Here is a 27,737-nt window from a genome sequence, read left to right as displayed (position 1 = left end):
CCTGTGTCCTCTGTGTTTTGTGGGTTTTTTTTGTTTTGTTTTTTGTCATCACTGCTGTGGAAGCAAAGGGAGCCATGGATATTCTTGAGTCACTGCAGGGCATCTGCAGTGCTGAGTGTCCAAAGCCAAGTAGTATGCTCAGGGTGCTGCTAGGAAGAGGGTGACGGGCAGAGCATACTGCTGATGTGCTGGGGCCATCTCAGTCTTGTCACCAAGAGGAAGCCAGCTAACCCTCACTGGAAACTCACAACTACTTAGTCAAAAAATGGGCCAAAACATTCATAATGGGTGCATAAGCAGGGCCAGGGGCTGAGATCAGGCTGAGCAAGATGAGAAGTGTGGTGGGAGTGGGCAGGGTAGGCAGGGATGGTGCTGCTATGGGTGTAGAGTGAACCCTTGGGTGGCCGGAGAGCCAAGTTCCGAACCAAGAGAAGCAAGGAGAAGATGGGCCCCGAGGAGCCACCACACCTGGCTAATTTTTTTTGAATTTTTATTAGAGACAAGGTTTCACCATGTTGGCCAGGCTGGTCTCGAACTCCTGACACCAGGTGATTCACCTGCCTCGGCCTCCCAAGGCGTTGGGATTATAGGCGTGAGCCACCGTGCCCAGCCAGGAGGGAGAGTTTCAAGGAAGCAGGTGAGTGTGGTGAGATAAGGGGCCCCTCCCTTCCCGGGGCACATGCTGAGACTGGGGTAACAGATGGGGCCCTTGGTCATGCATCTTAGGGCTGAGGAAGGGACAGAGACACTTTTAGCATCACATCATCCTGGGAAAACACTGAGAGGGGGTCAGACTCAGCTGCCTGAGAGGCCTGATTGTCCTGTAGGCCCTCCCTCCCTGAGCCCTCAGCCCCAAACCCCCCTAGAGTGGCACCTGATGGCCCTGAATGACTGGTAATCCATGTCAGAGACCAAGGACAATGTGGGTTATGCTGAAGAGAAGCAATTGCTTAGAGGACCTGGGGCTGTTTGGGGACAAGATGGGGCCAGCATTATGGGAGAAAGAGAAGGAAGCTCCAGTCGAAGACCACTCCCATGAGACTGGTGCTGACAGCAGAGACCAGAGGTGGCACTTTTGGGAGGTGAGGAGACACACAGAGGAGAGCACAGGGGCCATTCCTTGAGCCAAACAGCCTGGGGACACTGTATGGGGTGGAAGCCACGAACCTGAAGCAAAGCCCTGGGACATTCTGCTGGAGCCCACGTGTGCTTTCTGTGCTCACCGTGAGGTTGTTCAGTAAAGGGCTGGTTCACCCTTCTCCTCTACCTTGAAGGGCATTTTGTAAACAATTGCAATGTCCCAATTAGGCAGCCCCACCTGCCTCGCAGGGCCCCTGTCTGGGTGGGCAGGGAGCTACAGGCTTGTGATCAATGGCAGGCTTTCTCTAGACACTCTCCTGTGTGTCTTTAGCAGCCTCCCCTTAGGGGTGGCTGGACCTTCAGAAGGGTCAGCTTACCTCCCATGCCTGGCACGCTGGGCCCACTCGGGTCATTTGGATGTGGAGCAGAAGGCGGATCATAGCCGATCACCAAGTCAATGGTGGCCTGGGTAGAAATAATTCATTGCAAATATTATCAGTGCAGGGCACCAGCATGTTATAGACTCAATGCAAGCAACTTCAGCAGGAGCCAAAGTCTTGGAAGGGGTAAGAGATAGGGAGTAGGAAAGCGAGGCTGGAAAGGGGAAGGGGGACACAAGCTCGACTGTTCCTATCCTTCCACTGAGAGCCAAGGCGGGTGGGGAAGGAGCTCCCTGTCACAGGTTGCCAAGTGTATCCTTGCTAAGGGGCCACCTCATCAACAGAGTAAAGTTGTGACAAGCAGGTGTGAACTTGTCACACACCTCCATCCTAGACTGGAGATGCCCTCCCATCACAGAAGTACAATTACAGAGGTTCACTGTAAATGATTAATTTATTTGTTTGCTCATTGCTTATTTCATTATGAATTGCTGAGATTTATTTTCATGCTTCTCTTTAAAGAAGAAGTTTAGGGCCAGGCACAGTGGCTCATGCCTATAATCCTAGCACTTTGAGAGGCCGAAGCGGGTGGATCACCTGAGGTCAGGAGTTTGAGACCAGCCTGGCCAACATGGCGAAACCCCATCTCTACTAAAAATACAAAAATTAACTGAGCATGGTGGCAGGCACCTGCAATCCCAGCTACTCAGAGGCTGAGGCAGAAGAATTGCTTGAACCCAGAGGCAGCAGAGGTTGCGGTGAGCTGAGATCATGCCACTTCACTCCAGCCTAGGCAAAAGAACGAGACTCTGTCTTTTTTTTTTTTTTTTTTTTTTTTTTTGAGACAGTCTCACTGTGTCGCCCAGGCTGGAGTGCAGGGCATAATCTCGGCTCACTGCAGCCTCCACCGCCTGGGTTCAAACGATTCTCCTGCCTCAGCCTCCTGAGTAGCTGGGAGTACAGGCGTGCATCACCACGCCCAGCTAATTTTTTGTATTTTTAGTGAGACAGGGTTTCATCATGTTGGCCAGGCTGGTCTCTATCTCCTGACCTTGGATCCGCCCGCCTCAGCCTCCCAAAGTACTGGGATTACAGGCGTGAGCCACTGTGCCCGGCAAGACTCTGTCTTAAAAAAAAAAAGAGAGAGAACTTTAAGTGACTAGCAAGGCTGGGCATGGTGGCTTGCGATTTTAATCCCAGTACTTTGGGAGGCCAAGGCGGGTGGATCATGAGATCAGGAGTTCGAGACCAGCCTGACTAACACAGTAAAACACCATCTCTACTAAAAATACAAAAATTAGCTGGGCATGGTGGTGGGCACCTGTAATCCCAGCTGCTCAGAAGGCTGAGGCCGGAGAATCGCTTGAACCCGGGAGGCGGAGGTTGCAGTGAGCCAAGATCGTGCCACTGCGCTGCAGCCTGGGCAACAGAGCTAGACTCCGTCTCAAAAAAAAAAGTGATTAACAAAACATGTATATAAAATTGTGATTCATAAAATAGGATAAAAAAAGGAGAATTGAATCTGGCTAAAGAGGAAACAAATATGCAGACCATGAAGTTAAATATAATTGCCATTTCTCTTGTGTAATCTGTGACCTCCAAAATGCCTAGAGCCAAACAAAAAGGGAAACTGAAAACGTTATGTAGCTTTCACCAGCAACAGAAGGAAACATACTAGTTCCTTACCAGAGACAAAGTTACTCCCACTTACAAGAGCTGAGATCAATTTCTCACCTGGAGCATTATTTTAGGGCAGAGTTTGCTGTATACAGTACTTTTTAATTTCATGGACCCACAGAATTTCAAAAAAATTGCTAGGGGAAATCAACATTGGGTTGCTAACCGTATTTTGCCAAATACCTGCCCTCAACTATCATCTATTATCACAATCATTTTATAAAAGGGAGGCATTTTAACACCAAAAATGAGCAGAGACAAACCTCAGAATAAAGGGAGTCCTTTGCAAATAAGGATGGTGCACACGTACACACACACATGTGCACACACATGCAAGGTAACCAGAAAAAATACAGGACATCATATTTAGGACACTTACACTGATAAATTATTCTTTTTTTTTTTTTTTTTTTTTTTTTTTTGAGACAGAGTCTCACTCTGTCGCCCAGGCTGGAGTACCATGGCGCAATCTTGGCTTATTGCAGCCTCCACCTCACACCTGGGTCCCAGTGATTCTCCTGCTTCAGCCTCCTGGGTAGCTGGGATTACAGGCAAGCGCCACCACGCCCAGCTAATTTTTGTATTTTTTAAAAATAGAGATGGGGTTTCACCATGTTGGCCAGGCTGGTCTCAAACTCCTGACCTCAGGTGATCCGCCCGCCTCAGCCTCCCAAAGCGCTGGGATTATAGGTGTGAGCCACCTTGCCCGGTCTGTTTATGTGAATTTAAATACATATCCTATATTTTCATTTGCCACTTTTCCTACATCTGGTAAACACACACATACACAGTATATTGCCCTATTTTTTTCTATTTCTCTATTTATCAGTGAATACTCCCTTATAGACTGGCACACCCTGTGACGTGGAACTACTGCTCTGGAAGACACTGAACAGGATAAGGAATATGCCCCCAGCCACAGTTTCACAGCACACAAAGAATCATAAAAGCAGCATCTCATGGCTGAACGCAGGGAGCACTGAAGGGCTTAGTTGCTAAACTTAATCTAAGAATCAAACTTTTCAAACCTAGAAGAACACACAGACAGCCACCCCCTTGATCTGCGGTTTTCATGCTGTATTCTAGTAACCTTGGGATTCCCAGAGGTACTCCAGGGAACCCCAAAAGGGTAAGAGAAATTACAGGGGGCAGGGCTTGAGGCCCTTCATTTTCTTTACTCGATGATATGGTTTAGATGTTCGTTGCCTCCAAATCTCATGTTGAAATGTGACCTCCCATAGTGGAGGTGGACCCTGGTGGGAGGTGTTTGGGTCATGGGGGTGGATCCCTCATGAAGGGCTTGGTACCTTTCTTGTAGTAATGAGTGAGTTCTCATTCTATTAGTTACTGCAAGGTCTGGTTATTAAAAAGGATCTGGCCCCTTCCCCCTCTTCTCTCTTGCTCCCTTTCTCACCATGTGTCATGCCTGCCTCCTCTCCACCTTCCTGCACGAGTAAAAGCTTCCTGAGGCCTCACCAGAAGCCAAGCAGATGTCAGTGCCATGCGTGGACAGCCTGCAGAACTGTGAGCCAAATAAACCTCTTTTCTTTATAAATTACCCAGCCTCATGGACTAACACACTCCATTGAATCACAACAGTTCTGCCATTCTAGGAGTCTACATATGCTTTCTTCTGTGCTTAAAAAAAAAGAAGGCAGAAAAATCACTGACTTATACCATCGTGCCTCAGAATCATTTCTCTCAGCTAGGTTTTGGGTAAACAGATGATAGCCGACATTTTGAATGTGTGTTTTGATTAGAATGCTGATTTGTGGCAAACCTGTAAGTTTTAGAGACCAGACCAGCAAAATTGCCATTCTCTCACGTGGCTGTTGAGAAGCCTCGCTCTGCCTACAGGGACTCCATCTTTTAGTGTGAATTTTTCTCCCTTTGCCCAGGCTCCCAAGAAAAATAAATTGATTGGAAAAATGAAGGGGTTGGAAGTTATGGGCCAAGGACAGTATCTTTATGAGTGCTTCTTATTAATTATATGAAATCTGGGACTTGCGACACTTGAGTCATTTTTTTAAAAGCACATGCACTTGAGAAAGAGAATTCTGGTCTTGCATCAGACAATATTAAGATGTACTTATTTTTTTATTTTATTTTATTTTTTTTGAGACGGAGTCTTGCTCTGTTGCCCAGGCTGGAGTGCAGTGGCGTGATCTTGGCTCACTACAACCTGGGCCTCCCGGGTTCGTTGATTCTCCTGCTTCAGCCTCCCTGGGACTACAGGCACATGCCACCATGCCCGACTAATTTTTTGTATTTTTAGTAGAGACGGGGTTTCACCGTGTTAGGCAGGATGGTCTGGATCTCCTGACCTCATGATCTGCCCGCCTCAGGCTCCCAAAGTGCTGGGATTACAGGCGTGAGTCACTACACCCAGCAAGATGTACTTACTGAGAGAGGCTGTGACCAGAAAACATCCAACACCCAATGTAATAAAGATTATGAGACCAGGCGTGGTGGCTCATGCCTGTAATCCCAGCACTTTGGTAGGTCGAGGCGGGAGGATCACTTGAGGTCAGGAGTTTGAGACCAGCCTAACCAATATGATGAAACTCCATCTCTACTAAAAATATAAAAATTAACTGGGCATGGAGGCACTTGCCTATAATCCCAGCTACTTGGGAGGCTGAGGCTGGAGAATCACTTGAACCCAGGAGGAAGAGGTTGCAGTGAGCCGAGATTACACCACCGCACTCCAGCCTGGGTGACAAAGTGAGACTCCATCTCAAAAAAAAAAAAAAAAAAAAAAGATTATGATATTACCATCTTCATATTTCAAGGTTATATCAATGAACTGCCTTCTACAGAATGTTTCAAAGAGTATCTGATACACAGAATATACATAACCACACAAATGTGGGTTATATATAATAACCTGCAGGCGTGAGCCACCTCGCCTGGCTTTAGACCTTTTTCTTAATGAAATTTTGCTCAATCATCTCACTTCAAAGCCATTCAATGAGAGAGAAAACACTCACCCCAGTATCTTGCCCCCTTTCATTTAGCAGGGAGATCAGCTTGTATGGCAGGGATCTGCTCTGGTCACCAGTCAGGTCCTTCAGGGCTACGGTCGCTGTGCCAATTAATCTGCAAGGAAAACAGGAAAGCACATAGCAGCCTAAGTAGGAGATAGGCTTCCACTGACTCAGGACCTCTCAACCCCTACCTCTTCATCTGTTATAATTAAAGTCACCTATAGTGAGATGTGGGCCATTTTGCTATGAGTGTCGCAGGCATTTTGGCAGTAAATATATCTCCCATCGCTTCTCCATTACAAGAGTCAAACTCTGGTGCCTATGAAATTCCTGTCTTTTTTTTTCTTTTTTCTTTTCTTTTCTTTTGTTTTTTTGAGACAGACTCTTGCTGTGTCACCCAGGCTGGAGTGCCCTGGGGCGATCTCCACTCACTGCAGCCTCCATGTACTGGGTACAAGTGATTCTCCTGCCTCAGCCTCCCAAATAGCAGGGATTGTAGGCGCCCACCACCACGCCCAGCTAATTTTTGTATTTTTCATAGAGATGGGTTTTCGCCATGTTGGCCAGGATGGTGGTCTCGAACTCCTGACCTCAGGTGGTCTGCCCACCTCAGCTGCCCAAAGTGCTGGGATTACAGGTGTGAATCACCGCTCCCAGCCTGAAATTTCAACAGTCATGGAGGAGATAGAAGGGCAAGAGGTGAAGACTGAATAGAGTGGCCAGACACAGTGGCTCATGCCTGTAATCCCAGCACTTTGGGAGGCTGAGGTGGAAGGATCAATTGAGTCCAGGAGTTTGAGACCAGCCTGGGCAAGATGATGAGACCCCATCTCTACAAAAAATTAAAAAATTAATTGGGTGTGGTGGTGCATGCCTGTAATCCCAGCTACATGGGAGAATAAGGTGGGAGGTTCACTTGAACCCAGGAGGTTGAGGTTGTAGTGAGCTATGATTGCATCACTGTACTCCAGGCTGGGCGACAGAGTGAGACCTTGTCTCAAAAAAAAGAAAAAGAAAAAAGAAAGACTAAATATAGCCCGACCCCCTCCCCTCCACGCGCCCCGCCACCCAGAATCCAGAAAGAAAAGTAGGACAAAATTTAGTGAGAGAGGAAGGCATTTCTCTGTAATGGAAATGTAAAAGGACCCATAAATCTTTGCCCACTGTGAAAATAATCCCCCAAGTAGACCTTCTAGGGTTGTAAATAGGTTGCTAGTTCACTGATAGGGTTAGCTTGCTATCCTCTGTATGATGGTGCAGCACTCAAATGTTCAGTGTGTGTACTTCTCTCTTCCTAGAACTTGGTGGATAATATCAGCCTCTGCCACTTACCTGTCTATCTCCTATCGTACCTAACATATTGGCACAGAAGTACCCTCGTGTCTCTGCTCACGAGGAAAGCCCCCTCGACGCAGGGATTGCTGCCTGTTTTATTCACTACTCTAACACAGTACCAGAACATAGTAGATACTTAACAACAGGTTCCTGAATGAAGGAAAGAATAAGTAAGTCTACATATATTGAGAATTAATACTCAAAACATTTTTATAGTTAGGGAACATGATCAAAAACACCTATAGAACACACATTCCCCAGTCTATATAAAAATGTAACCTGTGAAAAATAGCCTGTAAATTGGGGTTATAACATGAAACATGAATGAGAGTAGGTAAACCGAGGAAGTTCCTTGTGTGAAATGCAATCAGAAAGGCAGAGAGTCACGTGTTTTCAGTATGTATCCTGATAAAGGACAGAAGAAATATTTAGAATGTTTTATTTATTTTCTTCACTGAGACGGAGTTTCGTTCTTATTGACCAGGCTGGAGTACAATGGAGCGATCTCGGCTCACCGCAACCTCCACCTCCTGGGTTCAAGCAACTCTCCTGCCTCAGCCTCCCGAGTAGCTGGGATTACAGGCATGTGCCACCACACCTGGCTCATTTTGTATATTTTTAGTAGAGATGGGGTTTCTCCATGTTGGTTAGGCTGGTCTAGAACTTCCAATCTCAGGTGATCCACCCGCCTTAGCCTCCCAAAGTTCTGGGATTACAGGTGTGAGCCACTGTGCCCGGCCCAATATTTAGAATTTTTAACTGTTACTTACTTATATCCTGTCTACATTGGCACTGACTTACACTAGCAGATAGAATAGAAAATCATTAGCATAAAAATAGAAAGCTAAACATTGGGTCCTTAAAGTGATAGCAGAGATTCCTTATGCCAAAACATCTGGGGTGAGGAAACTGCAATTGAACATTTCCACGTAACTCTGGGCTTTTGGACAAACACAATAATCAGGAAAATTCATCTTGTGGAAAAAGAATTCATTTTATTTTAAAATATAATACAGTTTCTTTAAAAATCAGAAGGTAAAAGTTGTTTCTCAGAAGTGCTCCGGGGACGCCACATGGCAACATGGGCACATCATTTTTGAAGTGATAGATGTTAGCAGTATCTGTATTATTCTCCCCAGTCCTCTTCAGTCTTCAGAAATAGGATTAGATTTTAATGCTAGGGTCTGTAACTCAACCATATAGGTCCAGAGATTTGGCAATATTAATAAGTGTCTTTGCGTTCTATGAATAGGATATTGCACAAGACCAGGAAATTGCTATAGCACCCTGTTTCGCCCAATTTACCCAATGATAGGAGTGCTTTGCACATGATGTCTTCTTGGAAGAGTGCACTTTCTTGTAAAGAACACCACACAAGATGCTCAACAACTGTGATGGACTCTCATCCCTTCTAATATCACAAGCAGAATTTGTAGTTGGGGTCAGTTGCAGTGGCTCATGCCTGTAATCCTAGCACTTGGGGAGGCCAAGGTGGGTGGATCACTTGAGGCCAGGAGTTCAAAACCAGCCTGGCCAACATGGTGAAACCCCATATCTACTAAAAATACAACAAATTAGCCAGGTGTGGTGGTGCACGCCTGTAATTCCAGCTACTTGGGAGGCTGAGGTAGGAGAATCACTTGAACCCGTGAGGCAGAGGTCACAGTGAGCCAAGATCAGGCCACTGCACTCCAGCCTGGGTGACAGAGCAAGACCCTGTCTCAAAAAAAAAAAAAAAAAAAAAAAAGAGTCCGCCGTAGTTGGCAGTGGAAAAGAAAATTTTTGCCTCCAGAGGGATAATAGTGAACTTTTCAGCCCTTTTTGGTCAATAAAGAAATTAATTCTCCCAGTCAATGCTGAGAATTGGTGGAAATTTTCTCCTGTTTTATTGTTGTTGCTGTTTTTCCTGTTGCTGTCATACATTTAATGTTTACATGTTACAAAACCATAATTTATTGTTATTATTTTTTCTCAAAACTATTATCTTTTAAGGAAATTTTTAAAATAAAACTATGTTTTACATTAACAGAAAAAAAGATTGGATGGGAATTTTACAGAGTATGTTTTTAGATCAGTATGTTTTTCAGGCTTTTTTACAGGAGTATATTTTTTCTCCTTACTTAGATATTTATTCCCGTGACATACCGAGGACACCCATTACTCCATCTTCACCAGACAAAACAGATGAGCCTCCAAACAAGGTGAAAGCCCCTAAAATCTCTTCCACATCTCTCTCAGCCACACAGCATGAGTATTAAGGAGAATTTATTTCCATGGTTTTTAAGTCATGAAATCAGCTAATTGAGTTTTCAAGAAAATCAAAACGTAAAAACTTCAGGTTTAAAAGTCATCCAACTGGTATTAAATGTCTAAATGCGATGAAAGATGTGGAAAGAAACTGGACTTCATTCCTTGCAATTCTATAATTCATAGCCCAACCCTAGGACTGAGACAGCAACACTGCACACTTGAACATCTACCGATTTGCTTCTGCTAAAGTCAAAATGACCTGAATCTCTGTCATCAATAAATAAATCTTAGAACAAACAGTGCAACATGCTGGGACTATGCTGAAGGAGAAAGAGGGCCAGCCTGGTGTTGGACCAGTGTGTCTTGACCTCAGCACTACTGACATTTTGAACCCATTAATTTTTTTTTTATGGGAGGCTATACTGTTCAGCTAGATACCATTTGTGATCATCGAAAACTTCGAGGCACATTGCCAGTTGTTCCCTGGAGGGCAAAACTGCCCAGGTTGAAAACAACTCCTGTTCTATTCCTAACTCTGTCCCAACTTTCTTAAAGTGCTTGGCTAAGTCACCCAACTCTTCGTTATTTGCAAACAAGTGGATTGAAGCAAAAAATTTCTCAAATGCTTTCCAGCTCTAACAGTCTGCTACTAGGCTTGTATATGTGATGCTTTCTATATATGTCTATGGGAAACCATCTAATGTTAAATATTTCTTTTCTGGCCAGGTGTGGTGGCTCACACCTGTCATCTCACCACTTCAGGAAGCTGAGGTAGGAGGATAACTTGAGTCCAAGAAGTTCCAGACCAGCCTGGGCACACACACAAAAAATGAAAAATTAGCTGGGTGTGGTGGCTCACACCAGTAGCCTCAGCTACTTGGGAGGCCGAGTGAGTCATCAATATGCTACTGCATTTCAGCCTGGGCAACCGAGCAAGACCTTGTCTCAAATAATAATAATAATAAATTTTTTCTCTCTCTCTTTTTTTTTAAAGTCCTGATCTCTAATTTAGAGGAAAAAAAATCTCTTAGAACATGTCCATGTTAGACCATCCAGAATGCTAGGCAGGGTTTCTGCCTTCAAAGAGATTATCTTATAATGTCATGAATCAAACTAGAATTCACACAGAGTGTCAGGAGAGAAGGTTAGGCCAATCCAATAACAGAAATGTGGAATGCAGTGTGTGCTACGTAATACAAGGGATAGGGAATAGTGAGGCTGATGGTTAACTGGAAAGAACAGGCTTGCCTAAAACACAAAGCCTGTCTGCTGACCCTTTATGGCCTTGAGTGGTTTTACAACCTCCATTCTGACCCAACCAATAACTGCTAGTTTCTCTTCCCCCAGAGAGGGTAGTAACAGGTCATTGACCAGGAATGGAGTAAAATAACAGAAACCAATTATAAAGCCTAACCTCAATTCCTTATTTTAGAAACCTTTAGTTTCATATCCTATTTGGAAAGAAAGATTTGCTTTCTCCTAAAATTCTGATGCTTTTGTAGGGGGGACACAGAAAAGGATTTATTATTATTTTTTTTTTCCTGAAGTAAAGATAGTGTGTTTAGATGAAGGCCTGGAAAGCCTTGAATCCCAAAGATATTTTTACAACAGGTTGACTTCAGGAAAAATTCAAACAGAACTTCTAGGAGTTTTCATTGTGAATTGAAGAAAACATGTCCCATGGATAAGTCTGAGCTCTGCAGTGACTCCCAGAGCGCTCCTGGCCAGGCCTATTTTCTATGACGTGGCCTGGATACAAAATACTGTGAAAAACTGGGAAATGATGACTTGGCCTCTTACACAGAGGATAAGAACAGTTTGGTCTAACCATAAGCCAATTTCCTTTAAAGGAGGTGACACTAAACCAAGAGCCTTTTTTCTTTTCTATTACTAATGTTATGAAAATGCTAGAATATTATAGTGTGACAGTGATGGGGAAGCTTTGCTCTATACGTTCATGGAAAAGTAAGTCTCCCCATGAACTCCAACCAACACTAAAACAGAAGGACTACTGTCTCAAAAGGAAATTTTATAGTGAAAGAATCTCGACGTCCTCTGGCCCTCCAGCTTTCCTTGTGGAATTAACAAACTGCAGATGTCTTCAAAGTGAAGAAAAAGCCAGTCATGCTTCTTTGTCTTTCAGCCCACGAATGTCACAGAGTTTGGCATCAAGTCTCTATGTGACATCAAATATTACGCAATGGGAGCAACTACTTGAAAATAAGATGTTATGATTGCGGGAATAAAAGAGTTTAATTGTAAACCAGTCAACTTAGTCTTGCAAGTATTGGTTAAGAGCCACTTAAACTGTTTTTCTTTCCCTCCATCTTCTTAAAATAGAGTATAGTTTGTTTACAAAAGAGAAATGGAAAATGTTCTCCCCTTTAGCATGGGCGCAAATGTGAAGGGCCGCATGCCTCTGGAGTGAGTAAGGGCTTTGCCGGCTGACTCTTCCTCCGGGGAGCTCACGTACACCAAGTTGTTCCTCTCTGCACAGAGACACAGCCCACATGATTTCTGGAGGAGGAGTAACTTGGAAATTCCTTCATGAAGGAAAAAATGTGTTGGAGGCTGAGAAATAAATCACATGTTGCACTGTTTCTGCCTCTAGAGATCGCAGCTCGGTCTCAACTTCCCGACCTCTGAGCAGGAACAGCAATCCCAACTGGACTGGGGACAAACACGATTCCAAGCTGCTCCTAGGTCCCCTGTAGGAAACCTAAAAAGAGGCTGACTTCCCCACCCTCAAAGCAGTGGGCTCTCAGCTGGCCGTGCCTTGTCATTTTGGCAGGCCTATGGCCCTGGGGTTCCAAGGGTGGGCCCCGTCTCCCTCCCCTACACTTCTGCCTCTTCTGGGCCAGTATCTGTCAAGCTCCTGCCCTGATCCCCAGCCAAAAGGCAGGAGAACCAAGCATGCCCCCTGTGAACCAGACTGGTGGGAGAGGCCGTGTCAGCTGACCCAAGAGTCTTCGCTTGGCCAAACTTGAGTGGAGTTCCTGAGCCTCCTCCTAGGCCTGCCTAGTGCTTTCTTATGAAATCCAGTGTTAGCAGAGAATCCTACTCAGCCAGTCTAGCAAACAACCCCCATCCTGGAGATGTGATCACCCTCCATATCTGATCGGGTTTCTCATTCTCTGCCATCCCCCACGTGATGTCCTCAGCAAGAATCCTGTTAGGTTGGGTTAGCCAGAATCCCCCTGACCGTGACATTTCCGCTTAGGAATGTTCCATCCACTGACCTCCACACTGCTCCTTGGCTACCAATTCCTACTTGCCCATGCTGTGTCTGAGAAGCACCCCATCTCTCCTCCCTCCCACGAGTCCCCGTTGCAGGGGTCACTTGACCTAACTCAGTCCTGAATGAAGCCTTCCTGCCCATACTGTACCAGGTGTCACTGAATAATTCTTTCTGAAAACACCCATGGCAGCAGCTCATATCACAGGAAGCCCTTGCTAAGGTAAAATCCCCGCAAAGGGCTGCGCCTCAGTTCACCCCTCCACTTGCACTCGCCCACCCACCCTCACTCGGCCTCCGCATCGTCTCCCAAAACATTTCTCAGAATGTGCTTCCCCAGACGTCCCTCACCAGGGCGTCTGCAGATTCCCAAGTCCCTGAGTTCGACTTTTTCCTTTAGGTAATTCTTATACCCAGGAAATCCGAGAAACAATGGTCTAGACAGTAACTCCCAAAGGCTGTGGGAGTAAAGTGGAGGAGGTGGAGGGCTGGGGGTAGGGAAGGCAGCAGGCAACGCGGGATCTGGGGAGAGAGGGACGTGAGTGGTTTTAAAAACATTCAGCATGGGAATCCAGGCTCACTTTGGAGAACCAGGCATCGTCCAATTTTTTAATAGAACAAACTGTAGCAGGCAAACTCCATGAAAACCTCCTGGGCAGGCCTAGTGACCTGCGCTCCCCCCGGGAACTTCCGCTCCTGACTCCAGGCCAGGATTGCCGGAGAACCTTGGGGCTCCTTTCCCGTTCATCGAAAGCGGGTGTGGCTTTTTAAAAGGTAGAAGCCCTGATCTTTAACCGTGATTCCCAAACCTGGCTGGCACAAGTCTCGCCTCTACTTTTAGCTCACTCCACGCCCTGGTTTTGGAATCACTGACATAGCCTGAAGGCTGTGGCAGGATTTGAGCGGTTTTTGTGGCCAGCATCTACTGCGCTCTTTTTCCCAGCCCCTCTCACCTCTGCCACTCTGGCCACAATGATATCACTGTAACTACCGCAAAGGGCTGAGTGGAAACCCAGGTCTCCTCACCAAAGCCCTCTGGGTCAGTGAGGCATTGAGGCCAGAGTCTGTGGCTGCGAGGAGCAGGCTTAACTCCTCTGGCATGGAGGAGATCCTGAATATTTTTTCTTAAATAGATGGTCACCTGCTATTTTATTTTCACCTGACCAATTCTGTGCCTGCCTGCCTGCCTGCCTGCCTGCTCTGATAGTTCAGTGGAGTTCTGATGCTGTCTCCAGCTAATTCCCTCAACCGTTAGAATCAAAGTAGTAGTTTTTTCATCCACCCATCCATCCATCCATCCATCCATCCATCCATCCATCCATCCATCCATCCATTTATTCACGAATTCATGCACTTGAACCTTTTAAGATAAGGAGAGATAGTTTTGCCTAATGACTAGGAACGTGCAGGCAGACAGACCCGACTAATTCAGGCTCAGGCTGTGTACAGGTTAACTTCTCCGGGCTTCAGTTTCCTCAACTGTAAAATGGGGATAATGACAGGTCCTACTTAATGGTATTGTTGCAGGGATTAAAAGAATGATATGGCAAGGGCTTAACAGTCACCTTGTATTATTATTTCAGACACTATGCTAGAAAAAGAGATCTATAAAAAACATATGAAGACAGGGCTCCTGGCTAGTCCTTGGCAGTGAAAGCTGGTCTGAATCAGCTGGGGGCTGGGCAGGTGGGCATGAATGAATAGATAAGAACCCTTTGTAACTACCCACATCCATTTCTATGTAATCACTGTGCAAAGTTCTAAAAGCCAGTTCTTTATCTTACCTTCATTAAATAGCCCTTCCCCACCCTTAATACTACATATACCACAAATCCTTTCGGAAAACAATTTTCCTTTTCAGAGTTAGACCAGAGGTAAATGTCAGCTGCAGCTGAATTCTCATAAAATCCAATTTAGTGGCATCTGAATGAAGTTTGTAAACTTCATAACCCATTATAAAAGATTCCCCAGGCTGGGCACGGTGGCTTACGCCTGTAATCCCAACACTTCGGGAGGCCAAGGTGGGTGGATCACGAGGTCAAGAGATCAAGACCATCCTGGCCAACATGGTGAAACCCCATCTCTACTAAAAATACAAAAATTAGCTGGCACCTGTAGTCCCAGCCACTCAGGAGGCTGGGGCAGGAAAATCACTTGAACCTGGGAGGCAGAGGTTGCAGTGAGCTGGGATTGTGCCACTGCACTCCAGCCTGTCGACAGAGCAAGAGTCCGTCTCAAAAAAGAAATCCCCCAAAACAAACCCTCATACAACAACCCTATCTAAACCACCACTCAGACCTCACCCTGCTGCTTTCTCTCCTTTACCCTGCTTTATTTTCTTCATATCACTTATCACCATCTGTTATGTCATATGTGTATTTATCTGTTCCCTCTACTGAGATGTTAGCTCCATAAAAGGTATGGAGTACCCACAGTGTCTAGAGCTGTGTCTGACACATAGTAGGCATTAGTAAATATTTGTGGCATGAATAAATTAGCTGATACATCATTGAAGATAGTCCAATAACCTTGGAAATTATTTACAGGTTGTAAATCTTCCTCTCCTAAGAGATCACCCGCCAAAGAGCCATCGGAACATAATTACAGCTCTTGCCTTTATGAGATGCCTTTTCTCATTCAGCCTCTCTGGGTATCTTTCTCCAGGGCTGTGGCCCTTTCTTATTTAATCACAAGATCTTAACAGATACCAGCAGGATTGCAGCAGCTACTTAATCTGCCTCCCCAAAAAGTGCAGTTCAGCCTCTCCCTGTATAGAGATAGCCAGCCCAGACGAGCTCAGAACTTTTCAGTGTTGCTGCTCTAACACCGAACTAAAAAGAAATCAGAACTGAGAGTTCTGCCCCAGAGTAACATCTGCTTCTGGTTCCGATTTTCGAACAGCCTGCGAAGCTACTCCAGTGAGAAGCACTTGCTTCAATCCATGGGCTATCTTATCCTTCCTCACCAACCAACTCCAGGAGAAGACAGACCACCTTCTCCCACTGTCATATTTACATGGGGCAAGGTCAGAAATGAGTTTTATAACTAGGAGAAATAAAAGTAATAAAGCTTAAAGACAAGGTATTTCATATACGAGGAAATGAAAAACTTATGACCAATACCACACTTTGCCCTACCAAATTAATTTTATTCCAAACACAGTTTTTTTGGTTTTTCAATTCAAAAGGCTTACTGGGCTCTAGGGAGTTAGCAGGTACATTCTTTTGTTTTCTTTTTTTTGAGATGAGTCTCATTTGTCATCAGACTACTGGAGTGCAGCTTGCACAACCTGCCTACCTTCCAACCCTCTGCCTCTCTGGGTTCAAGCACCTTCCTGCCCCAGTCTCTGGAGTAGCTGGGATTACAGGTGCCTGCCACCATGCCCCGGGATAATCTTTGTTTGCTTCACTGAGCCTAGGGGTTTTCGCACCCACCCAGGCTGGAGGCAATGGCTACGTCCCAGTTCACGTAACCTCCACTTCCGTCTTGTGCTACCTGCCTCAGCCTCCCGAGTAGTTGGGATTACAGGTGCCTGCCACCACACCTGGCTAATTTTTGTATTTTTAGTAGAGACGGGTGTTTGACCATGTTGGCCAGGCCGGTCTCGAACTCCTGACCCCGTGATCCACCCGCCTCAGCCTCCCAAAGTGCTGGGATTATAGGCATAAGCCACCGTGCCCGGTCGGGAGTTAGTACATTTCACAATGTAAGCTAGGTCTTTTGCTTTTTCTAATTCTATAGCCCCCAGAACAACCTCTCACTTTCAAGTTTTAGCACCCTGGCCCTCAACCTGAACATACACACACACACACACACACACACACACACACACACATATAGAATAAACCTTGGAAGGTCTGGGCTCTGTGTAAGAGGATTTTAATATACCTGTGTAAAATCCACATGCTTCCACTTAAAGAGCTGAGTGGCCTTTCACAATTTAATGAACCTCTTTCAGCCACATTTTTCTCATCTGTGAGTTGAAGATACGACTGTCTGACTGACTCATAGTTGTTATAAAGATTAAATGCAATTATAAGTGAAATAGTTTTAGCATAGTCCCTGACACACAGTAAACCTAGAAAAAAAACATTAACTATTTTGTTGTTTATCAGGAAACTGAAGTAATTTTTTCTTAATTATATCCAATGTGCCCTAGAGCTACTATTTATTGAGGAAGTACCACAGTTCCCATTATAAAGATTAAGAAATTTGCCAAGAGTCGCCCAAACAACAAGAAGCAAAACTAAAATTCTACCTAATCTCATGATTGTACAGCTGGCCACATGCCCACACCTCTTACACAAGAACTGGAATACATTTCCTTCTAGGTATATTGTTAGGCTTTTTGTTATCTCCTTCTCACAATGAGGAAAGAAAGAGACCCTCTCATATTGTTTTATATTGTTTTATACTCAGTACCTGTTTTAAGAAAAAAACAAGGAAGTAAAACCAAAGACAGGCAGCCCCGCACTAGGCCCAAAACCAGGCCTGGGGCTGCCTGGCCTAAACCTTCTCAGGCTGTTCGAAAATCTAAACCAGAAGCAGATGTTATTCTGGGGCAGAACTCTCCGTTCTGATTGCTTTGTAGTTCCGTGTTAGAGCAGCGACACTGAAAAGTTCTGAGCTGGTCTCCTCTCTCTTCTCTAACTCATGACTTAGAAACCGATGTTATTCATAGATGCCAGACATTGTATAGAAGAACACTGTGAAACTCCCTGCCCTGTTCTGTTTCTCTCTGACCACCAGTGCATGCAGCCCCTGTCACGTAGCCCCTGCTTGCTCAAATCAATCACAATGCTTTCATGTGAAATCTTTAGTGTTGTGAGCCCTTAAAAGGGACAGAAATTGTGCACTCAGGGAGCTCGGATGTTAAGGCAGCAGCTTGCCGATGCTCCCAGCTGAATAAGGCCCTTCCTTCTACAACTCGGTGTCTGAGAGGTTTTGTCTGCGGCTCGTCCTGCTACAACAGTACAGCAAAACAGATGCCTTGCTTGAGATTTATATTCAGAAACTGTTTCTAACTTTGTTCTGCATTGGTGTGGGAGTATATATAATGGTGGTTTTGCATGCATAAGTACATATATTTGGAGGGCAGAAAGAATACTAGAAATGTAAATTCTGAGACAGATAATTAAGGTCACTTTATTTCAGACATTGCAATTTTCATCTCTAGTAGTTCAAGTTAAGATTTTAAATTATCTTCCATGTCCCTACTAACATGCTCAAGTAATTCTCCACCTTCTTGAATCTATAGAATAGAATTCGAACACTCAGCAGGGCATGGTGGCCCATGCCTGTAATCCCAGTACCTTGGGAGGCTGAAGGGGGCGGATCACGTGAGGCCAGGAGTTTGAGACCAGCCCGGCCAACATGGTGAAACCCCATCTCTAGTAAAAATACATAAATTAGCTGAGCATGGTGGCATGTGCCTGTAATTCCATCTACTCTGGAGGCTGAGGCAGGAGAATCACTTGAACCCGGAGGCAGAGGTTGCAGTGAGCTGAGATCATGCCACTGCACTCCAGCGTGGGCAACTCTGTCTCACAAAAACAAAACAAAACCACATGCGCGCACACACACACACACACACACAAATTTTTTAAAGAATTATAATTTTTTAAAAGCATTTAAAAAAAATTTTTAAGGAATTATAATACTTGTTTTATGTCCATGTCTACTGATTGTGTGCCATTTCTGGGTCAGTTTCTATTGTTTTCTCTCTACATTATGGAGGCAAAATCCTTCCCTATGAATTACAAGTGTTTCCCCGGTTGGTGGGAACGTAAACTCTTTCTAGTCCTGCCTCAGGTAGTTTCCTCACTGAGTTCTCAGCTGAAGATTCAAGGGGAACTCTCTGTAAGTCTCTGAAGTGTTCTCTGTCTCTCCTCTCTCTTCTTTCTTCTTTCTTCTCTCTCTCTGTGTGTGTGTGTGTGTGTGTGTGTGTGTGTATGTTTCTCTCCTCTTGGTCCATTAGTAACCTTGGCGTCTCTAGACTAACCTTGGCGTCTCTAGACTCCCATCTGTACCTCTCCAACTCTGGGAGACCACAAGGATCTGCCTGGGTTCCCTTTTCTTGCGTTGCAGCATGGAAATGAGTCTTTCTAGGCATTAAGCTGGGACCTCACAGGGCTTACCTCATTTGTCTCCCATCTCTTAGAGATCACTGTTCTGTGCCAGCAAAGTCCAACATCTGAAAACTACTGTTGCATGTATTTTGTTTTAGTTGTGTCAGGTGGAAGGGTAAATCTAATCCCTTAGCATAACAAAACTACAGTCAATTCCAAACTACAGTCTATTTAAGGATGAGACTTCGGAGGCCTGGAGAGGGTAAGTAACTTGCCCAGGTCACCCACTAGTAATCAGTAGATCTGGGTCTCTAATCGGCTTCTGCCTGGCTCCAGAATCCCAGCTTTCAAATACCATGCTCTGCTGCCTTCCTGTGAGCTCAGCCTTGAGTTCCACATTTCTCTACAAAAGAGCATGAGCTTTCTGAGAGAGGTTTGTTTCTCTTGTGTTCTGACCTTTGTATCCTGACCCCTTTGCAGCTTAAACCCAAGTTGGAACTAGGGAGCTGTTTCAGAGAGCCGAAGCGGACAGATTCCACATTGGTGGCCCATTATCAGTAAGCTGACATGACAGCTGCAAGGTGCTTCGTAAATGGTAAATGTCATCCATGTAGGAGCATCATAAACTCACTTGTTCACTCATTCATCCAACACACATTTATTTAGAGCCTACCGTATGCCAGGCACTGTGCTAAGTGCTGGTCTCACGGCACTGAACAAGAGTGACATGGAGTTTGCTATCCAGTAGAGAGAGAACAAATGATTAAGTAAATAGAAAAGAACATTTCAGCTGGTGGTAAATGCTGAGTTACATATAGCAGGTGTGTGGACCAGCACATACCCTGAGTACTTGTCTAAAACACAATTCTAACATCTATATGCTCACACAGAATCCTTTTCCCATTCTTATGCTCACATGAGCTCCCTAATAAGAAGGGCTTTGAAAGAATAAAGCAGAGTAATAAGATAAAGAGTGACAGGGAGAGGCTGCTCTAGGCTGGATGATCAGACATGGTGAGGCCCAATGACAAGATTTTACGTCTATTGTAGTTTGAAGGAAGGAGCACTCCATGCAAAGGGAATAGCAAATGCAAAAACTCTAGGCAATACCTGTTTTTTCTCCTGGGCATGTGTGTCCACGTGTGCATACACGCACACACACACACACACAAATCTGAAAACTTGTCAATATCTTTTATTTCTACATGTACAGGTTCTTGAGGATGGCACTTTTAGGAACTCAAGGGTAGGGCCAGGATGCCAACAGATCAGGGTCCCCGCCTCAACCCCTCTGAGGCTAAAGTCTGCTCTCTCCTTCTCAAGGTCACTGTGAAGAGCAAATGAGATGAGATATAGTCTCTTCATATATCTGGCCCATTGCAGAATATAGGCATAAGTGACTTCCTATTCAACAGTATAAAAATGCTGAAAATTTTTACCTAGGGTGGAGCTTATAAAAGGTAGCAATACACTGATATTGAGAATTCTTTTTTTTTTTTTTTTTTTCAAAATTAGGAGGAAAAATCACTTCTATTTCAGCAGAGAGAATTGATCATTCTACCTACATTTTGTTTCCTATAGGTAGTCAGAGGCTTTTAGTATAACATAAAAGTCAAGTGTACAGGCCTGGATATAAATGAGCTGACTCTGACACACACCTGCTGTGTGACATTAAGCAGATTACTAAACCTCTCTGAGGAAAAATCGGACCCATCATATGGAGTGTGTGTGAGGATCAAGTGGGATAATGAATGCAAAGGGCTGGGCACAGCCCTTAGCACATGCTAAGTCCTCACCAAGCGATAGCCATTGGCTGTCTGCAAAGGGAACTTTCATTCTTCAGCCTCTGGGAAAATCTTTCCACTCTGACATTTCCTCTAAAAATAACATTTCATGTTCCTCATGAAACCAAGAGGCTCCTCTGTCTCCTTTCTCACCCTCATTCCCTCCGAATGGCTGGTTGGATGACTGTAAAGTGAGGAAGAGGAGAGTCCATACTGAACAGGGCAACCTGCTCCCAGTGCCCGAGGGGTGGGGAGGTCTCACTGCCCACAGGCGCTGTGAGCCTGGGACTGCCTGGGTCTAGCCCATGCGGGTGTAGGCATGGAGCACAGCCAGCCCAGGCAGCTGGGAACTGTTTGCTAACAGGCCAGGAGGGCTCGTGTTTGCACAGGCCATCTCCATAGTAACAGCAAAGTCAACAGGCAGGACATTCCTTAAGTTGTAGAAAACCCTTCCGCCCCCACCCTGCGCTTCAGGTGAGGGAAGCGGTCCCACACTGAGCTGTAAGTGGATCCTCAAAGGCCAGAACTTTAGTAGAAAAGCCAAAAAGAAAATCCGGGCCCAAAATACACAAATATTTTGGACACACATACAGCTTATTCCCAGATGGTTAAAAAAATGTTTGTTTCTGAAATGCACAGGTAATTTGACCAAGGTGTGTGTATTGGTTAGTTGGTGGAAACTAAACTAATTAATGATCGTGATTCCCAGCTGAGGATGGGGAGGTACACTGCTGAGTAAAAGAGCAGAGGCGACGGAGGGGCAGGAAATCATGCCTTGTTCATTACGGAGCTGACACAGGGTCGGCCTTCCACTGCAAGACAGTAAACTATGCAGTGGAATCTACAGGACAGAGAGATAATGTTCTAATTATTAATAAAAACACCTCCTCCAATGACCTGACCATAAGGCCTAAAATTCCCATGTTGTTCACTTTTTCAAGTAAGTCACTGATGGCCTTCAGTCCAAAAGTCAATGCTACGGGGAAATTAACTATTAGCAGCTGTTATGCCATCACTCGATTACTTTCTCAGAAAGCGCTTTGAAGCGGAGCCTTGAAGGACTGAGCCACAGGACAGGTAAGTTTTGTACAGGAAAAGAATTGGCAGAGGGTGCAGGGTGTGGCTCAGAGGGCAGGCCTCAGCGCATACCACTGTGGGAGCCAGGAAACTTAAAGACACTGGATGCCCAGCAACAGTCAGGGGGATGGAAGATGGGAGGAAGGAAAGATTGAAAAAGTAATCAAGACCAGCTTCATAACTGGCTTAGAATTTATCTTCTTCTGCTATGCCTAACAATTCCCGTCATCATAATATCAGAGTAACCATGTGCTCATTCGGTCTTTTTTTTTTTCTCCCTCACTCCGTCACCAGCGCTGGAACGCAGTGGTGTGATCTCGGTTCACTGCAACCTCTGCCTCCCAGGTTCCAGAGATTCTTGTGCCTCGGCCTCCCAAGCTGGGATTACAGGTGTGCACCACCACACCCAGCTAATTTTTGTATTTTAGTAGAGACAGGGTTTCGCCACGATGACCAGGCTGGTCTCGAACTCCTGGCCTCGAGTGATCCGCCTGCCTCTGCCTCCCAAAGTGCTGACATGACAGGCATGAGCCACCACATCCAGCCTCATTTGGTCTTTATACTCAGCAGGCATCAGAACACCAAGTGCAACATAGCTCAGCATGATGCATGGTGCCCCTGAACCTTAGAAGGACCCTCTTAGAACAGGACCTATCGTATTTTCTTTGTTCAGAATTATGCATGTCATAGGTTCAGAAAAATATGAAAATGTCCAGGTTCAGATAGACTGTACGTGAACTCCATCTCTAGAAATGCATACAAATGTCCAAAATGAGTGCCAGGATGAGCCTTAGGGTGGGGAGCTGTCCTCTTCCCATCACTGCTGTCATCTGAGGGCCCCACTGTGTTTTCAATAGGTCTAAAATAAATATATAATGGTATCCCAGTATTGTTTTCCTGCTTCCTAACTGGTTCCTACCTCCAGTCTCCACACAAAAAGCCTGAGTGATCCTTTTAAAATATGTCAGATCATAAGCAAAACCTTTTAACGGATTCCCATTCCACTTAGGATGAAATCCAAAGCCCGTGCCTTGGCCCACAAAGTCACACATATTGTGGTTTCTCTGACCTCACCTCCTTCCTGCACTTTCACCCCTCACTGTGCCCCAGCCTGGCTGCCCTTCTCACATTTCTCCAGCATCCCCAGTGCAGTCCTGCCTCAGGGCCTTTGCACTTGCTATTCTCTGCCTGGAATATTCTTCTCCCCTACCCCCCAGTGAACTGCATGGCTCAGTTCTTCATTATGTTAGGTTGGTGCAACATTGTAATTACTTTTGTGATTATATTTAGGTCTATGCTCAATTGTCACCTTATCACCACTTCACATAAAATGGGATCTCCCTTCCCCGCTACCCCTGACCACTTTCCTTTTTCCTCTGATTTGCTTTTCTTCATGGGATATAACAGTTTCTTCTTTAGCTCACAGCACTTCATGGTACCTGACACATTATGTTTATATTTTTTAGTGTATTTGTTTATTTTCTAACTTTCTCTAAGTATCATAACCTTCAGGAAAGCAAGGACTTTAAACCATAGATGAGAGTTTTGAGGCCAACCCATTGCCATGCTGAAATAGATAAGGCATAAAATGAGGAAGACCTCAACTAGGCTGGTGGCTGTAGGTCTGGGGAAGAAACACACACACAAGCACAGACTTTGGAAAGGAAGAAAACATAAGATCTGGGGACAGACTGGATAAGAGGCAAGAGGGGGCTGGGCATGGTGGCTGATGCCTGTAATCCCAGCACTTTGGAAGGCCGAGGTGGGTAGATCACTTGAGGTCAGGAGTTTGAAACCAGCCTTGCCAACATGGTGAAACCCTGTCTCTCCTAAAAATACAAAAGTTAGCTGGGCTTGGTGGTGCGCACCTGTAATCCCAGCTACTTAGGAGGCTGAGGCAGGAGAATCACTTGAACCTGGGAGGCAGGGGTTGCAGTGAGCCAAGATCACGCCACTGCACTCTAGCCTGGGTGACAGAGTGAGACTCTGTCTCAAACAAAACAAAACAAAACAAAAAGCAAGAGGGAGAGGGTGCAGACAGGTTTGAAGTTTTAAGCCCAGGATCTGAAACCATCCTGTCCAATATGGTGGCCACTAGCCACACTTGGCTACAGAGCACTTGAAATGTGGTTAGTCTCTGAATTGAGAGGTGCTGTAAGTGTGAAGTAAACGCTTCCAAAGCCTGAGTAAGAGAAAGAATGTGTGCAGAATATCACAATGATTCAAACACATTGATTACATGTTGAAATAACATTTTGGATCTGCTGAGTTAAATATATTATTAAAATTGATTTCACCCATTTCTTTATATTTGTGTTAATCTGGCAACTAGAAAATTTTAAATTGCATATGCACCCTGCACTGTATTTCTGTTGGAGAGGCCTGGTCTAGAATATAAACAATGGTACCATTTGCAGAAAGAAGAAAGCAAAGAAGAGGAGGGCCTAGTCTTAGTAACATGCAGGAGGCTAGTGTGAGGCCCTCCCCTCCCCTTCCCTAAAACTTTGAAATATGGGAAATAAAACTGGCTTTTGGGAGTTGGGGTGGGGAATAAATAATCATATAATAGTTCACAGCTGAGATATGCAACAGAACCTTAAAAAGCTAGAATAGTTTCCAGTGCAAGAGAGTGGGACCAGAACCTGCCGGAGTGTATGCAGGTATGTATTTATTTATTTAGAGATGGGGTCTCACTCTAAACCAAGGCTGGTTTCCAACTCCTTGGCTCAAGTGATCCTTCCACCTCAGCCTCCCAAAGTGCTAGGATTATAGGCATGAGACACCATACCCGTCCCAGAATGTATTTATATAGTTACAGAAAAATATGCAGGGGGCATCGGTCAGCAACGGAGAATGGTAAAAAGGATCTCATCAAAGGCAAACATGGGAGTGCCTATCAAAGCACTGTCCAGGGAGTCCATGTCTGTGCAGACTGTCTTATTCTGATGCCGGTAAGCAGAAGACCCCAATAACTGGAGTGACCATCTAATTTACTGTACCCCTGTAATCCCAGCACTTTGGGAGGCTGAGGTGGACAGATTAGTTGAGGCCAAGAGTTTGAGACCAACCTGGCCAACATGGTGAAACCTCATCTCTACTAAAAAACACAAAAATAGGCCGGGTGCAGTGGCTCACACCTGTAATCCCAGCACTTTGGGAAGCCGAGGCAGGCGAATCATGAGGTCAGGAGTTCGAGATCAGCCTGACCAACATGGTAAAACCCCATCTCTACTAAAAATACAAAAATTAGCCAGGCATGGTGGCACACGCCTGTAGTCCCAGCTACTCAGGAGGCTGAGGCACAAGAATCACTTGAACATGGGAGGCGGAGGTTGCAGTGAGCCGAGACTGCGCCACTGCACTCCAGCCTGGGTGACAGAGCGAGACTCCGTCTCAAAAAAAAAAAAAAAAACTTTGGTGTCTTGTGAACTTGGTTAGTTTGAGTTGGTAACATAAGACTGGGTCTAAGTCTACAAGGCCAAAGTCCAGATCCAGGGCTAGGGTGAATTTATTAATACTAAGGTCCGTCCTTCTGTCCCACGGGGAGCTGTTGGGGAAGTCTCCCAACTTTACCCAGTGGTCAACCCTCGGTGTCACCACAGGCACCACCGTGACCCTTCCCCATGTGAAAGGAAAGAGGCAGTAAGGCAAGGATTAAGGTCTGTTTAGGTCTGTTGGGATTAAAAGACGAAGGAGACATTACAATGGAAATGGGGCTGAAAGTAAAACTTGAATGAGATGTGTATGGGCCACAAATAATCAGAAGAAGTGATCTGGGTTGTATGCATTATCACTACAGTTCAGATAAACTACCAGAGGTAGGAAGTGCAGTTAATCAAGAAGTTGCGGGCGTGTGAACAGCCTTCACTCTAAGTGCCAAGTTTGATAGACTAGTGGTGGCTCGGTGTTTGCAGCTTTTTAGGAAAAAAGTAGTCAGTGGGAAAAAGTGCTGTGATGGATTAGCCACATCTGCTATTGGCTCAGAAGGGAGCAGGGCATGGAATTAAAGCACATTTATATTGGAAGGATTATAATATGTTATTAAAGATGTGTCTCTTCAACAAAATAAACAACAGTGAGATAGTAATACATAAAATGAGAAAAACAGGTGAAAACAACTTACTTATTTTGTCCAATTGTCTCGAAATCTTTCACAATAATCCCAAGGGAAGATGAAAAGTCCAGTGGTATACCCCTCAAGTCAAACTCCAAAATCTGTTCACAGAAAGGTTTTGAAAAAAAAAAAAGGCTGTTAAAGGAGCAGAGATTATACTAAGATGCACCAGTTACCACATGGTGGGTCATTATTTTCACCAATGACAATCTTTTGAAGTTAGGCAGAAATGATTAAATTCTAAACCTTAAGGCAGCTGAGGGGGTGGGAAGGCAAACCAGATGTTGACTTGGAGGACCTGTAGACAACTCCTGGCTTTCTGCTTTCTAGGTTCTGCGGCTTCAGCCGGGTCACCACACACCCCTGCCTCATACTCAAGAGCTGGACTCAACACCTACCACAACTGCTGAAAGAATAAAATGCAGGGTGTATGTGAAAACATTTTCTTCAATGGCTAGTTTTAAATTATCTGCTCTTCTTAATCATGCTACTATCAAACAAAGAAGATGAAAAATCTAAGAAAACATTTTCTAAAATGCCTCTCATTTTAAGTTCCACCATGGTAGGTCAACGCTGTAATACACCGACCTTTCTGAGTCTCTCATTTTAATGCAGTAGGTTGCTTGCTAATGACAAATGTAAAAAAAAAAAGATTGATAAAGTGTCACTGATGCCTTTGATTGATTAGGTAATACATGAATTAAATAAATTAAATGATGACTTGATCCTCCTTGCAGTGGGCTTGGAATGGAAGGAAAGCTTGTTTCAGAACTTCTTAAAAAATTATTTTCAGAACTTTTAAAAAAAAACCAAGTTCTCAGTCTCTTCAGTAGCTGGGGATTACAGGTGCACACCACCATGCCTAGCTAATTTTTCTTTTCTTTTTTTTTTTTTTTTGAGACACAGTCTTGCTCTGTTGCCCAGGCTAAAGCGCAGTGGCACAATTTCGGCTCATTGCAACCTCTGCTTCCTGGGTTCAAGCGATTCTCCTGTCTCAGCCTCCTGAATAGCTGGGATTACAGGAGCCTGCTACCATGCCCTGCTAATTTGTGTATTTTTAGTAGAGATGGGCTTTCACCATGTTGGCCAGGTTGGTCTCGAACTCCTGACCTCATGATCCACCTGCCTCGACCTCCCAAAGTCCTGGGATTACAGGCGTGAGCCACCGTACCTGGCCAATTTTTGTATTTTTAATAGACAGGGTTTCATCATGTTGGCCAGGCTGGTCTCGAACTCCTGATCTCATGTGATCCACCCGTCTTGGCCTCCCAAAGTGCTGGGATTACAGGCATGTGCCACCGCACCTGGCCTCAGAGCTTCTATTAGAACACGCCCAGGTTGGGAATGGTGGCTCATACCTGTAACTCCAGCACTTTGGGAGGCTGAGGCAAGGAGTTCAAGACCAACCTGGGCAACATAGTAAGATTCTATCTCTATGAAAAATTTAAAAATCAGCAGAGCGAGGTGGTGTGTGCCTGTAGTCCCAGGTGCTTGGGAGGCTGAGGCGGGAGGATCGCTTGAGCCCAGTTAGTTATGGCTGCAGTTAGTTATGACTGTGCCATTACACTCTAGCCTGGGTGACAGAGCAAGACCCTGTCTCAAAAAAGAAAACAAGAGCTGGGTGCAGTGGCTCACGCCTGTAATCCCAGCACTTTGGGAGGTCAACGCAGGTGGATTACCTGAGAACAGGAGTTCGAGACCAGCCTGACCAACATGGTGAAATCCCATCTCTACTAAAAATACAAAATTA

General features: G+C 45.0%; 1 protein-coding gene across 6 annotated transcripts in view; it reads right to left on the bottom strand.

The window, feature by feature from the left end:
- The window catches only part of MYOF (myoferlin), a 170,530-nt gene that overhangs the window by 114,921 nt on the left and 27,872 nt on the right, over positions 1–27,737 (bottom strand). For all 6 annotated transcript variants that reach the window (XM_021943485.2, XM_021943483.2, XM_021943480.2 and 3 more), the window contains exons 3-5: positions 25,997–26,088; positions 6,128–6,236; positions 1,458–1,545 (exon numbers count right to left, since the gene is read on the bottom strand). In XM_021943485.2, the coding sequence (XP_021799177.2) occupies positions 1,458–1,545; positions 6,128–6,236; positions 25,997–26,088 (289 nt within the window). The remainder of the gene's footprint in view (positions 1–1,457; positions 1,546–6,127; positions 6,237–25,996; positions 26,089–27,737) is intronic.

The sequence above is a fragment of the Papio anubis genome, chromosome 11 (assembly GCF_008728515.1).
Source record: "Papio anubis isolate 15944 chromosome 11, Panubis1.0, whole genome shotgun sequence".
NCBI lineage: Eukaryota > Metazoa > Chordata > Mammalia > Primates > Cercopithecidae > Papio > Papio anubis.
This window is presented reverse-complemented; position numbering and strand designations above follow the sequence as displayed.